This window comes from Diceros bicornis, chromosome 4 (assembly GCF_020826845.1).
Source record: "Diceros bicornis minor isolate mBicDic1 chromosome 4, mDicBic1.mat.cur, whole genome shotgun sequence".
NCBI lineage: Eukaryota > Metazoa > Chordata > Mammalia > Perissodactyla > Rhinocerotidae > Diceros > Diceros bicornis.
In genome coordinates, this window is record NC_080743.1 from 64,715,166 (window position 1) to 64,731,182 (window position 16,017).

Sequence of the window (16,017 nt, forward strand, 5' to 3'; positions counted from 1 at the left end):
ATACGTAGAACAATTTAATATTCATCCTTTCCCCTCTCATGCACACACACACACACACACACACACACTCTCTCTCTGCTGCATTCTCTCCAGGTTCTCTCATCACCCTTTGTAACTTTTCTCTAGCATCCTTCAGGCTGAATTCTGCTCTGCCTTAATGTTTGCTCATGGTTCAGCTCTCCACTGCATGCTTACAGGTACATGAAGGGGCCTCATGCCTGCACAGTAATTCTGAACTCTGAAAGGGAAACCTCTCCTTCCTAGGAGGAACTCACTTCCCTTGCCTTACCCAGGTTATCTTCTTTCTATTTCATTGTCCCCAGTAGCTGTGTTTCAATCACCAGGGCAGGAGGCTTCACATTTTGGAGGTCAGGGACCCCTTTGATGAAAGCTACAGACATTTTCCACAAAAAATACGTACACGCACATACATACAATTTTGCATGCAACAAAAGTTCTTGGATCTCTGATTAAGAACCACTTCACTAGGAATAGTACTTCTGTGACCTCCTTCTGCCCCTATATACACACACCACCTTTAATTCCCACCCTTCTCTATCAATGACTCATCCCCACCTCTGCTCTGCTGCCAGAGATACCAGTAAAATAAACCTGACTCCTCCCTCCTAGAGTTTATTGTGCTAAGGAAAAAAAAAAACACCACACAAAGCCTCCTTAACAATTATAGGCAGTTACACTTATGAGTCACTAAAAGCTTCCCCCATTAGAGCACTTGCCCAGGACAAACATTTTAAAATTTCCTAGATTACAGTTTATCTCCTACAAGTTACATTTTAAATGCTTTCCTTCATGGGGAGGTATTCTTCGAGCCCGGCTGAGATTAGGAAACAGCCAACTCTTATCAGCAGCACACTTGTCAAGAATTTCTTAGATGGGTTATTTCCTGGGAAGATTATCACAGTGATTAATCTCATCCATTTTTTGTTGTCAGTTTCCGAAGCTGCCATTTTTGGCCTTGTTTCCAGATTCTGGAGATGTTGTCAATTTGAAACCTTCTTATATACTGACTTCTTTTATACTGACTTCTTATATACTTCTTATATACTGACTCTACCTTCTAATTAGCAAAGAGGTCTGAAAACACTGGAGCTTTCTGGATTGCCTTCTCCAAGCTAAATCAAAGTCTACTGAGGAAAAGAAAAAGTAGAGAAGAGAAGAAAGATGGAAAGAAGAAAGACTGACGGATGCAGTAGAGATAGAACCATAAAACTGGAGGCAGGTCAGGGATTGGACAGAAGAGTTCTTTTTTCCTTCCAATGCCGGTGGCTCATGACTGGTCCCAAGCCCCCAAGTCTTCTCCGTAGTTGGCCTCCTGCTAGATGCATTTATTTTGTTTGATTACTTTTCAATAGAATCAACATGGTCTAGAGTAGTGTTTCTTAACCTCAGCACTATTGATATTTGGGGCCAGATAAGTCTTTGTTGTGGGCGCCTTCCTGTGCAATGTAGGATGTTTAGCAGTGTACTCGGCCTGTACCTACTAGATGCCGGTAACATCTCCCAGTTGTGACAACCAAAAATGCCCCCAGAGGGGGGCAAAATTGCCCCTGGTTGAGAATCATTTAATAGAGGAAAGTTCCAGAGTCAGACAGATTTAGGGTCCAACTCTAGCTCCATCCCTTACAAGCATATGATCTTGAAAAAAATCTATTTGAGCCTGTTTTCTTGTCAGCGAATAATATTTATCTCAAAAAGTTGTTTTGAGAATGAAATGAAATATGTGAAAAGCATATAGGTTCACAATAAGTGCTCAATAAACATTTGTTCCCTCCCAACTCCAGCTTCATTTATTTAACAAATGTTTATTGAGGACTTATGCTGTATGCGAAGGATATAAACACAAAACACAATTCTTGTCCTCCAGGAGCCAACCGACTCTGAGAGAGAGAGACAAAGGCACCAACAACTGTAATAGAGCAAATGCATTAACAGAGATTACTTACAAATCTTACAAATCTGACCCTATTTTTCTTAATAGTTAACCTATTGCCATAAAGTCATCTTGCAAGCCTCCTAATAGAGGAAGGGGCCTGTGAGTTGCGTCTTGAAAAATGAGTGGCAGGAGAAGCACAGTAGGCTTAGAAATAGCATGAGCAAAAGCTTAATAGTGTGGTAATTTCAGGAAACTAGGCATTACCCTATGGGCTAGAGTGAAGATGAGTAGGAGAAATTGGTGCAAGTTGGAGGAAGCTAAGGAATTTAGACTTTTTCTTGCAGGTCACAGAGTCCCCTAGGATGCTTTTATCAAGATGGTGACAGGATCAGAGCTGCTTTAGAAGGCACACTCTGACAGCCGTGGGCAGGATAAATGAGAGGTAGAATGGAGGGGCAGGGGGAGGGGAAGCAAGACCAGTCAGGAGCTATCGATTCCAGAGGAGAGATAATGAGGGCCTGAACTGTAGGATCAGCAGTGACAATGGCATGATGCCAGTGGGCTCCAGGGACATTACAAGGTAGAACTGACAGGATGTAGTGACTGATGGGGAGGTGGTAGCAAGTGAAGAAGGAATAGGAAGTGATTATAAGTTTCTAGCTTAGAAAACTAGGTGGATACTGATGGCATTTAGAAATGACAGGCACCCAGAAACTGCTCCTTTTCTTTTTCACAGCTGCCACCGTTGACACTGCGCAAAGGAGCCCACATCCTCAGCTCCCACTTGACAGATTCGTGTACAACTCAATTCTACAAACCTAGGAGAATCTGTGCCGCACCCAGCAGCTCAAGGATGTTGGTTACTCCTGTCCGTCTTTGCTTGGTTCTGGGGAAACTCCAGGAAAATAATATTCAAAGAATAAGAAATCACTGTCCCTAGGGCGCTCACAGTCTAGATGGCAGAGACACACAAATGGGAAATTACAGTACAATGTGATCTGCGCTATATAACAGAGGTACTGAATCAGAGAATGTTTCACAAAGGTCATCCTTAAACTGAACAGGAGCTGGTGACAGAGACAAGGTTATGAGAAGGACATTTTAGCCAAAGAAAGAGTAAATGCAAAGGCATGAAGAGATGGTATGATTTGGTATGCCTGTAGGGTGGGGTGAGGTAGAAGATGAAGCTGGAGATGCAGGCAAGAGCCAGATCATAAAAGGACTTGTGAGTGAAGCTAAGGATTATCAAAAGCATAATTAATCACCGGGTGATTTTAAGCAAGAAAGTTTCAAAGAAAGCCCCCAGCACTTACTCAGTATAAAAGAAAACAGGTAAGATAACCAGTATCTCCGTACCTAGTGTTAAAAGATAAACTGAGGCATATTAAAAAATATTAAGAGTTTATTTGAGCAAAAAATCTATTCCAATCGGGCAGAGCCAAACTGGAAGTGGTCAGGAACACTCCACCAACAAGAGCTAAGAGAAAGACACATAGGGAAGAGGCAGAAGCAAAGCAAGGAAATGATTTGATTGGCTATAGTTTGTTTGCCTTATTTGGGAAAGCCCAGTTGGCTGTTTATGACTGGTTGCCCTGAGGTTTTGATTTCTTAACCTTGAGGCATTCACAGGCTTAGGTTTTGGTTTGCTAACATAGGCTGCCAAGGTATTAGAACCACCTCAGTCTAACGGCCTCCTTCTTTAATTAATTAAGACTAGCATATGCCAAGTTCTGTGCTAGCTTTGTCCAATTGATAGATTAGTGAAGTGCTCCCAACTCCTTTATATGTATTCTGCTCTAGCCATGGTCACATTGAGTCATTATCACCAGTCCATCTGCATCCTCTGTTAGACACTGTGAGTTCCTTGAAGCCAGGACTGTCGTCACCATCCTTATACTCCAGCCTAGCTGAGTGCCTGGCACAAAGTAGGCTCTAATAAGTGTTTGCTAAATGAATGAATGAACAATCCATTGGACACCTTTTTCCTGAATTTTCTACTTTCTAGAGTCCAGGGGTCATCTTCTCACCATATCTAAAGGCAATACAGGGGCCGGCCGTCGAGTGCGCGTGCTCCGCTTCGGCAGCCCGGGGTTTGCGGGTTCGGATCCCAGGCGCGTACCAACGCACCGCTTGTCACACCATGCTGTGGCAGCGTCCCATATAAAGTAGAGGAAGATGGGCCCAGATGTTAGCTCAGGGTCAATCTTCCTCGGCAAAAAAAAAGAGGCAGATTGGCATCAGATGTTAGCTTGGGGCTGATCTTCCTCACAGAAAAAAATTAAAAAATTAAAAAACTAAATAAAGGCAATACAGAGAAAGGGGTAGTAAATTTGGCTCTGGAAGATCCGGGTTCTGGCCCTGTCTCATGTATTAACTCTGACCTTGGGCAAAGTGCAAATATTCTAAGCCTTAGGGTTCTCACCTGTGAAAATGAGATTTTAAAATATCCTCACATCTCAAAATAATGTGTGAAAGTATAGCACTGCTCAAATATAAGTTGTTTATACATATATATATTCTCTTCCTTACAAATTAACCTGTGCTCGAAAGTCAGGAAAAAAATAGGTTGAGCCAACTTATTGCATTATAGACCAGTAAAAATACTAATGTTAATTGTATTTTTCAACTAGCATTCATGCTGTTTTACTAGAAACTGTGATTTATACTCGGGTTGCTCTTTGCTCACTCCAATCAGTTATACTCACCTTCTTGCTGTACTTTAAACGCACCAAGCTCATTCCTATCTCAGGGCCTTTGTACTGCTATTCGCTCAGCAAGGCATACTCTTCCCCAGATAGTTGCATGAATGTCACGTCTTCACTTCCTTCAAGTCTCTGCTCAAGTGCCACCTCATCAAGATGCCTTTCCTAACCACTTTATCTAAAATAGCACCCACTCCTCTCCTCACTGCCATCACTCTCTGCTTCCCTAGTGTGCCATATTTTTCTTTATGACAATCATCACAATCGTGTATTTGCTTATTCTTTGCCTCCCATGCAAACGTAAGCTCCAGGAAGAGTCTTTGCCTCTCACAGCTGCATCCACAATGCCTAGAACAATGCCTGGCACAGAGAAGATACTCTGGGCCATTTGCTAAGTAGTTTGCTAAATAAATGACATTTGGCAAATAAATGGAGTTTTTCACTGTAATCACCTGTCATCATATAGCATTAAGAAGGGCTTGCGAAATACAATAGAATTAGAATCAGAAGACCTAGTCTTGCCATTAACAAGCTGTTTGGCCTTGGAAAGTCACTTGTTTCTGAGCCTCAATTTTTTTACCTGTAAAATAGGAATAGTAATAGCCTCTACTTACCCATTTTACAAACCACATAATTGTTGTGGAACTTAGTGGGGTCTCATATAGCTTTTTGTTAAGAGGGTATGTTTCTGTCTTTACTGTTACCTCTTGAAGAGCATGGGCCTTGTCTTATTTATCTATTACAGGACTTGGCACAGGGTCTGAATCTATAAATAATTGCCAAAAGAATGGAGAGCAAAGAAGGTTAAAAATTTCCTTTGCGAAATGAACTGAGCTTCAAATATTCATGCTCCAAATTATTTTTAAATAGTCACTCTAAGTGTCATTTCATTTTATATAGCAGACATAACAATTAGCAAAGTGTCTAAGCAGCTAGAAATATTCCCATTTAGTCTGGTTTTTGTTCAGGATAATGAATACGAATGCTTGTTTTGATTAAATGAATGGTTCTCCTGGATGAGCGCTGAACAAACGCTTGTGCTATTCTGATGCTTCTGGCCCAGGCAAAAGACTCGTGCTTCTATTGACAGAGCACCAACCCTTGAATGACCCCTCAACACAATGGAGAAAAGAAGTGCTGTGTAACTTAGCCGCCTGAGCCAAACCTCCACTGCTTCGAGTCAGCTAACGTGTGACAGGACACGCAAACACAAAACTGTCAAGCCAGAACCAGATGTCTGAAAAATCTGTACAGTTTCACATATAACTACTATCTTTTCAAAGAACCAGATTATTATGAGAAGAAATAAAATTTATAGTAACAGGTAGTTAAAACAATTATTTAGTATGAATCCAGGTTCTTTTCCTATATCCATTAGACTGGGGAAAAAAGGCTAAGTCCCGACTCCAAAAGCCTTCTTTAAAGGCTTGTAAACAGATGTTAAATCTGGGCAGGCGACGGGGAACGGCTTGTCTTGTGCCAGCATAAGCACTTTGGGTATATTAACTAGTAATCCTTACAAACAATACTTTGAGGATTATATTATCATCCCCATATCACAGATAGAAAACTAATTTATCTAGATAAAAGGATCATACCCAAGGTCACACATTGGGATTTGAATCTAAGCTACCTGAATCTGTGCTCTCTTATGCCATATTACCAGTCTGGGTCATGAATTTTAACTGTTTAAATGCACACTGCAGAATGTACACTCTAGAGCAAGAGAAATTTAACAATAAGCATCTACATTTTGGAAATTATGGTCACATAATTTCCATAGCTTGATTTACAAACAGCTGGGCTAACATGTGGTTCAGCAAATCAATTTTTTAGACCAGGCTGTGGAGGGAAAGGGCATTATGAAGTCAGCAGTAACAAAGCAATTATACAATTTGGTGAGAGGTTTAGATGTGGGAGGAGGTTATTAAAGGTCCGAATCATTCAAAAGTTTGGGAATGACAGAGACTTGCACAACTGCAAGAGAACTGCCCCTCAAGCAAATACCTACCCGATTAGAAAGGGCACATTGATAGGCAAGACATTTGTTAGAGTTAGTGCCGAGTTCCATTTATTTTGCAGCATAATATAATTGGTCTGGGAACCTTGGAAAAATTCAAAACATAATATAGTGGAAAGAGTATGACATTTAGTCAGGCAAAACTCACTTCAAATTCTAGCCCTGCCACCTATTAGTCAGTCATTTAATCTTTGAGCCTCTTTGTTCATCTATAAAATGAGAGTATGATTATCAATTCTAAAGTGTTGCTGTGAAAATTAAATGAAACCATATATGGCAGAAGAGGTCTCCAAATCAGTTAATCATGAAAAGCCAGAACTGACCATCATCAAGATGTAAAACCGGTTAATCAGTTGTTGTTGGGAGAAGGGGGTGGATATTAAGAATCCAAACACATACGATTCTTTATCTGGAAAACTTCTTAGGAATGATTACTACCCTATGTTTTCCCAGGAGGGAAACAGAAAGACTAGCACAAAAGAATTATTTGTTCAACTTTGATGGTAGGTAAATCCCTTTAGTTCTCACTTTGTTTCAAAGACCAGGGAAAGACTTAAACTTCTTCATTATGGATTATCTATCATGCTTTCTTTCAGGGAATCTTTGAGATCCAAGAATGTCTGTTCTTTACGAGTAAACACAAAATAATTAGAGAAATTTGAAAATGGATGGGATGTTAAATTATATTAGATAACAATATTATGGTTTTGTAAGAAAAGACTATTTCTAGGAGATGCTCTGATGTATTTAGTGGCGAAGTTCAATAATGTTTGTAACTTCACACAGTTCAAAAATTATATACATATAAATAAATAAAAATAATATATAAATAAAGCAAATATGGCAAAATGTTAATTCTTGAACTTAGATGGTAGGTATACGGGTAATATTTAAAACTGTTCATAATAAAACATTGAAGAAAAAAAAAAACAAGAATTTGCATTTAGGGACTGCCTCATGTGAAATTTCCCATCTTTTCCCTTTTCCATTCATTGTACAGATGGTTGAGGTGGGGGTAGTAGTGTCGAAAACAACTGATGGAGGAATATATTCAGCTATAAGTCAACTAACTAAAAGACAAGTTCTACACAACTTTTGAAATAACGCTGTCACTTACAAAGTCAGTCAGACAGATGGTGAGAAGTCAGTAACTAAAATCTGTGGTTTTAAGAAAGATTCTTTTGTATGGGGGTAGGAGGGAGTATTAGCCTTTCCAATGGACCTAATCCAGGGAATTTATCTAGGGATATTTAGGGACCACATTTTGAAGACATTAAAGCAACTACGGAAGAAAAAAAGTTATGTAGTCCCCTCTAGAACACAGATAATCTTGAGAACCATCCCTCGAAAGCTAATAATTAGTGCTTATCTGTGCATGGGTATATGATCTCAAGGGACGGTATAACAACAAGAGGAATTATGTAGGAAATAAGCCAAAAAATTGCTATATAATTTTAAGGTGTTATTAAAGGACTAATAAAGAAATCAAAAGGATTGCAAGTGAAAAGAAAACAAAAAGAGATTTTATAAAACCAGAAAACAAAACTAACTGAAAAAAATAAAACCTCCAAGAGAACAAAAAAAAATCATTTCTTGAGTTAATTTACTAAATGTTTTGCAGCATATAACGTGCAAAATACTGTCTGTGTCTTTTAAGAAATGTCTGCAGTCCTTTGGTAGAGAATTTCTTGCAGGGCAAGATCTGGATTTGAAGGTCCCTCCAAAGATCCCAGCAGAACTCCACTGACTTTTAAGAATGTTAAAGGAATGATCTAAAACATGAAAAATGTTTAAAGTCTTATTTAGAATATTAAAAATTAGAAGCAATCTTAAAGGTCTAACAGTGGAAGAATGATGCATTTATAACGTGAACATCCATGTGATGGAATATTATTCTGCAATTTCAGCATAAGTATGAAGAATAAGCCACAACAAAGAAAGAACGTTAAAGTAAAAAAATTAAGGGATTTATAAGTAAATACACTTACAACTATTAAAAAAATAGTCAGGAACACCAAAAAGACAATTATATTGGGATGTTGGAATTCTATTTGTTTCCCACTCCCCTCCCTGCCAGCTCTATCAAAATTTTTAAAAAATCATAACTATAAAAGAATGAAAAAGGAAGGTAAGAATGTCATGGCTGGAAGGCCACTCATTAAGTCATATACAAAGAGTCCTCAAGATAAGACCTAATGTGAGATATGAGACTAGATATTATAAGAAAGGTCACTGTCCTCAACAATTAATTGTCTCTGCTATTTTCACCCAAACAGCAATCCATGAAAAACCACCCATTCTTCCCTTCTTTCTAATGGCAGGTCCCAAAAGGTATTCATCAAAGAAGTACTGCCAGTAACAGCATTATTAATTATGACCAGCCTACAGACATCTTATTCTCAAAGGCTTTTTTAGGCCTGAATTGACATGAAATATACTACTTCTCTGGGGCACTTTTTTTTTCTTTGGTGAAAGAACAATGTTGTTTAATTACTCATCTTTTAAAATCACAATCATAAAATCCAACTCATATATTGCTACTGCATTTTAGAGGGTTGGGGGTACCCAATCCAGATGCGCTATGTTAAAAAAAATTTTTTTTAGGTTGCTTGTTTGAAACTCAGAGAGCATTTTATCCCAGAAATATTTTTTTTTCTTTTTTTCCCAAAGCCCCAGCAGATAGTTGTACGTCATAGTTGCACATCCTTCTAGTTGCTGTATGTGGGACGCGGCCTCAGCACGGCCGGAGAAGCAGTGCGTCGGTGTGCGCCCGGGATCCAAACCTGGGCCGCCAGTAGTGGAGCTTGCGCATTTAACCGCTAAGCTACGGGGCCGGCCCTCCCAGAAATATAGTAATAAAGGAAATGGATCTGTCCACCAAAGCAGATAAATCTCCATAATCTCTCCCTCAATTTCCTGGTCTAGAAGACTAATGGCTACCTAGGATGCTTCTTATGCTTTCCAGGAGCCTCCTATGCAGGTCTCCATTTCTATCATGGAATTTTCATAAGTGAGGTATTTTTAAGTTGGCAAATGCCTACTAACAATTTAATTTTTTATCATCTAAAATCTACTAATATTCATTTTCACAACACAGGTAACACTTGATTAACTTAAATTCTAGATGAAAAGTATTTTTTAGCAATCAGAAAATTAAAAACCAAGGGGTATAAGAGAGCACTAAAATGTCCTAAAAGTTTGTGGACTTAAAACATCAACAGCAAGATGCTATTTTAAAATATGTAATAACTCAAGTTTAAAGATGGATGAATTTAAATTTAATCCTTTTTGTATAAAACCAAATAGTACTCTAATACTACTGGGACTAAGTGCTGAAAAACTAAGTTATAAAACAAATACATGAAACATGATTACAATTTAAATTCTTTGGATTCTTTATCTTCTAAACCCCTACTTTTAATGCAGAATTAACTTTCCCAATCTAAGCACAGCAGTATTCTTTAACACATATAAAGTGTACTGTAACAGCAGTACTTTAGGAACACTTTGTGAGTTTTCACAGCTATCAGGAAAGCTTTAGAAAGAAAAAGTAGAGCTTAAAAGATAAGACAACTTCACACAGTAGCAGAGTATAAGTGGAACAAAAACTGGCTTAGACCTTATGACTCGGACTATAGTCCTCTATTTTTCTACAAAAACCTTTTAGCATCTGATAGTTTCATCAGCCTTTCCATTTTTAAATCAGTAACCTTTACTTTCCATCATGTCCAAGATAAATGAGCCCTAAGATTTCCTAAAGCGTGGACCTCAATCATTGAGTCCCTTTTATAAATAAGGCAAACATTTGTTTTAATTTGTTGGAACAGGGTTTTATGCTCCGAATTGAACTTGCACTAGAGTGCTTAGGATGTTGAAAAATATTTTCCAAAGCTCTCTCTTCTGGCCCGTTCAGAACAACCAGAATGTAATTGATAGAAGCAGCAGCAGAACTGGAGCATATATTAGTCATATTTGATTCTCTCTGTCAGAGGTTCCTCCTTGTAATGGGAAATAATTTGAATTAGGATGGAACAGTTGATAAGAAGGAAGAACAAACCAGCTAACCAGATAAACAGAAAGGTGTTCTTTCCTTGAAACTCAAGAACATACGCAGGAGCCAGCCATAAGGCCTGCCCTATAAACCACAACACTAGGAGAACTACAGCTCTTTTCCAAGACATTCTCACTAGTGGCATCACAAGGGGCAACAGGCAGAGGTACCAAAGAAAGTACTGGGAGGTGCAGACTTTGTTAAAAGTCACAAAAATGGACGTATGAAGAAAACAACAAAAGACAAGGTCTCTGTAATAGGCAAAAGACACTGCTGAAAGCAAGATAAACTGTGGTAGGAACGCAGCAATTCCCAGCGAAAAACTCCACTTGCTCTCTGCGGTCAAATACAGCATGTAGAAGTATGGAGAAAAGTTGTGACGGATATCCCGCCTAGTCAGGTGATACAGGTAGGTGTGCTCCAAAAATTCCCAACCATATTTATAATAAAAACCGAAGCTCAGGGCAAAAAAGGTGAGTCCAGCAACTGCTACGAAGAGCAGCACAGCCCGATTACACAGCCTCTTCAGGAATTCGTACAAACGAGCCTGGAAAGAATATCGAGATTGGCGGAGGCCCTCGTCATTGTCGCGTTCTGGAAGCAAGTGGAGGGCTATGGGAAGAATATAGGTCACCGGATACATCTTCATATGCACGGCGAAACCATAGAACACAGCAGCACAGGCGACGAGTCTTTTTTCTATGAGGTACAGGGCCGTAAGCACCAGGGAGGCGACGATCGAGTCCGCATTGCCCCGGCTGGATACCGCCATGGGTAGGGGGTTGAGAAGCCAAAAGACACAGTAGCCGCAAGCCTGGCGACGACCCAGCCCCTTGAGAAGCAGCAGGCGGTATAAGAGGAAAGCGGTGAGGAGGTCGCAGCTGATGAAGAGAAACTTTCCAAAGAGTTCGTTGAGATAGATGTTGGGAGTGAGGAGCCAACCCAGCAGCGGAGTGTAACGGTACGTCGCCCTCAGGTAAGGGGAGCGCCCTTCCGTGACGTAGCGCGCGGCGTCCGTGAAGACCTGGTAGTCGATGTCCGTATACCGCACGAGCAGGGTCCGGTCCTGGAAGACCCCATAGAAAACCAGGGCGACTCGGGCAAGAAAGGCCACCCCAAACACCCCGACGGGGGGCACCCGCAGGTTCAGGAACCATTCTCCCCAATGCTTGGTCGGGCCCATGATCTGCCCGCTCGACAGCCGCTCAGCCCCAGCTACAAACAGCCTTCGAATCTCTAATCTTCTCTTCGGTTCCTCGCCTCAGGTGGCCGGCGCATCTCCCACCAGCTAAGCTGCCAACCGAAACGACGGGGGGATGATCACTTCCGGCATGGAGCCCCGCCCCCGTCCTGCTTCCGGTCGCAGGTCCCGCGCCAGGCTCTCAGTCGCCCCGGCTACAGAATTGCCTTCTTCGGGATTGGTTGGCTCGCTTCCGCTTCTTCCTCCGGCGGGGGCGGGATTTCCGGTCTTTGGGTAAGGCGACTTCCGCTTGCCGGGAAGACTTGTACTGGCCAGCGTTTTTACGGCGCGGAGTGTGTTTTCTTTGGGAATGGCCCTGTCTTTCCCCCACCCAAACCCCGGTCGGCAGAGACGGACCCCTGAAACGAAGCGAGCTTCAAGCTACATCCTTCCGGCCTGGGCCGGAGACCCGAGAGTGAAAAATGTAACGGTGAAGGGAAAAGAAACCTGAGATAGTTTCTCAGGCTTTCCTCCGCCGGCTCGCCGGTCATCCCGAGGGGGGGCGCGTTGTGGGCCCCGGAGCCGGGCTGAGTTGAAGGGGGCCCAGAGTGTGTATGTCCCATGCAATATTTGGGACATACTTATATTTTGAAATTGTTAGTGGTTTATCTAAATTCGAATTTAACTGGGCAGCCACTGTTTTATCCGCAGCCCTAGGTGGAGGGGCGGAAGGGGAGGACACGGAAGCCTCATAGAGTTCCTGAACTGTGTCATGCTTCCTTGCCTCAGTGCCATTGGCCTCAGTGCCATTGTATTTGCTATTCTTTCTGTCAAGGTTGCTTTCCCCTCTGCAGTCACTACTTAACCCTTTAGGCCTTGGGCTCGAGTGTTAACTCCTAAAAGCGTACCCTGGCACTTAGCTCACTTTTTCATCACCCAATATGACTGAAATGCCGGTTCTCTCCGCTGACTGAGGGTAAACGAACTGGGGCGGAGGAGCTCCAAGCTCCAGAAAATCATACACACAGAAGACCTGCTTCAAAAAGTCCTGTCCAGTGCCTGCCATCCTAGTGCTGCAAAACTCCCTTTTGGAATGACCATTCCTTTATTATAGCATTTGTCATAACTGATTTGTAATAACTGATGTTTTGTTTGTTTCTTTTTCGTAGTGTTCCATCAGGACACTTTGAGGTCTTTGAGAACAGATTATCTTGTTCTTTTCTGTACCTCAGCCTCTAACACATTACCAGACTTACAGTAGGCATTCAATGAAGGTTGAGTTGACTTTGGATGTTCCTCTTACCAGAATACCTCTAGAGTGGCATCCTTGGAGTGCTCCCAACTCCCGGCCCTCTTCTCTCTCAAATATCCTTTACCTGTCTCAAGTTCCACCCCTGTTCACCCACCGCACTCCAACCCTGCTTCAATGAATTTCTCACCAAGGACTCCAGCCCATTAGCTCTTTCCCTCTGTGGGTGCTTACTGCAGTTATAGTCTGCATTGCAGAATTTCATAATTTATTTTAGATTGTATTCATAACCGTTTCAATGAGATTATAGGATTTTTGAGGTCAGGAATTTTATCCTTAGTTTTTTTCAATTACTCGTAATTTATTGCAGTCTTAAGTACATGGTAAATGTTCAGTAAATACTGACTTACTTGATTTTACAGACTGATCCTGCTTCCTAGAAGTGGAAGTCTTCTAGGCTAATGTAACGAGAGGAGATGATTCCGTCCATTCTCAACATGCAGCTCCCAGGACTACCTCCACTCATCCATCACACAATTTACATTTATCCTTTGGATGAACCATGTTAACTTTATACATTCCATATTCATATTCTGATATCTCTCTGTCCTTTTATGTGCCTTGGTATAATTATATGCCTTATATTGATATAATTACTTTTAACCATTTTCTTTTTGCAGTACGTAGCTATGTGTACAGTGGCAGCACATCACTATGCAAATGATGATGATGATGATGATTTCTAATAGCAGCTTTGTTGAGGACTTATTTGCAGTGTGTCAGGCATTGTGCTAAATATTTGTCATGTAAGGTAGATATTCCACCTTCACAAATGAAGAAATCAAGGCTTATGGAGATTTTAAGTGATTTTCCTAACTCACATAGTCAACTAATGGTAGAACTGGAACTTAAAAGTAGATCTGTCTGACCCAGAATATTCTTAACTGCTATGTGGCTAACCTGCAAGTACAATATTGATGATGAATTCTAATTCCCATCTCTGCCTTCTCTTGTTGATCTCTCGTCTGAATCTTTCTGATATTCTCTCTCACTGTGACTTCCCTACTGTCACAAGGCTCTGAGTGTTGGTTTATTAACCCTGCCCACACCTTTGTAAAGAATTCCTTCATTGTGTCTTGTCTAGTTAGCCCTTTGAGTGTGCCATCTGTTTTCTGCTGGAACCCTGGCTAATTTCAACCACTTTCTTTTCTTTTGTAGATCTTGCTTATATTTCCTGCTTTGTAATTTCTTTTGGATCTATTCCTAATTCTTTTCATACTCAGCATCTTGCACCTTAGTCCAGACCTTAAACAACTCAATAATATATAATTGAACAACTATACTATACTAGGATCTGTGGCAATTACTTTTCCTGCAAGCCTTTGCAAGTCTCTTAACTGGTTTAGTGTCTCCTGTCTTTCAATTCTACTGCCAAATTGATATTCATAAACAAATTTAATTAGCTTCTTTACTTCCTTAAACCTCTTCAATAGCTCCCAACTGCCTATAGAAAAAACCAATAAACTATTTAGCCTCACGTTCAATCCCTCCATTACCCTGCCTTTTCAACCTATTCACCTAGAAAGCCATCTATTCTAGGTTTATCAACCATCCTTTAAATATGCCTTGTGTTTTCTTCCTATGATACTTTTGCTCATGGTATACCACCTACAAAGAATCCTATTTCTCTTCACTTGTTTAAATACGATTTATCCTTCAGTGCTGGGCTCAAACTTCAACTCTTCTGTAAACTCTTCCTAGACCTTGACTAGTGGAAGTGATCTCTTTCCCCAAAACAGTCGTGTTTATTGTGTGTTCTTTTTTTTTTAACAGTTAATTATGTCATGCCTTATGAAATATGTTATCTAAATCTTTTATGGTTAATATACCAGCTCCACTGCATGCTAGCTGTGTGAACTTGAGGCAGGTTCCTACCCTCCCTCTTTTCTTCCCTTCCTTCCTTCTACATTTACTGAGCATCTTACATGCTGGGTGCTGTGCTAAGTGCTGAGCTGTACTGGTGACCAAACACTGACATGAATTCCATTCACACAGCACTTAAAGTCTAGTGAGCGAAACAGACATTAGTCAGATAAATTCACAAATGATGTAAAATTGCAGCTGTGGTAAGTGCTATGAAGGAGAGGTACATGGTGCAATCATAGCTTTTAACAGGAGGGTTTGGTCTAAGATGGGTGTAGTAAGAGTTACGAGGGGGTTGGCAGGCGGTAGGGAGAGTTCCACAGAAGGAGTAGCAGGTACAAAGCCCAGAAGACTGTGTGTCCCTCGATAGCGTGTATCATGTCTTCTGTTTCTTTGTTACTTGAATGGCATATCATAGGAACTCATTAAGCATTTGCTGATTTTTCTTGAATTGTGTGTGAAATGTGTTCTAACCAGACCTCTTAGATTGATACCATCCCTTGCCTAGTGCCTGTCCCTGTGAAATGATTTCCACAGAGGTCTCACTGTTTAGAACACGTTGTTAATGGGATATCTGGCCCTTCGTATGTGCTACTTGTTATTTTATCATGTTTTCTTTACATGTTTGTAAGTTTCTTCAATCTTTAAGGGACTGTATATTTCATATATCTTATTTATCTCATATATCTTATGACTCATCCCTAGTGTTTCCTAAATGTGGTAGATAAGTATTTATTGATGATGGTAAGAATATGAGTTTTCTCCCTCTTCCTCCCTCTGTACTTCCATTTCTTGGGAACAAGAATCAGTGACTGTGGGATCTGTTGCTTCTCATCAGAGAGAATTCAGGGCTAGATATTGACAACCAGGCCTTTATCAGGCTAATGATAGATAAGAGTAGAAGAGAAATCCATTTCTTTGAGAGTTGGGGGAAGAAATGCCCAACGATTAAATGAATGGGCTTATAGAGCCTTGAGGGTATATAAGGAACGTCTAAA

General features: G+C 40.7%; 1 protein-coding gene across 1 annotated transcript; it reads right to left on the minus strand.

The window, feature by feature from the left end:
• Positions 1-724: 724 nt before the first annotated feature.
• On the minus strand, positions 725-12,006 carry PIGM (phosphatidylinositol glycan anchor biosynthesis class M). Its single transcript, XM_058539557.1, has one exon. It carries the CDS (start codon positions 11,848-11,850, stop codon positions 10,579-10,581), a length of 1,272 nt encoding a protein of 423 aa, XP_058395540.1. The 5' UTR covers positions 11,851-12,006; the 3' UTR covers positions 725-10,578.
• Positions 12,007-16,017: the final 4,011 nt, after the last annotated feature.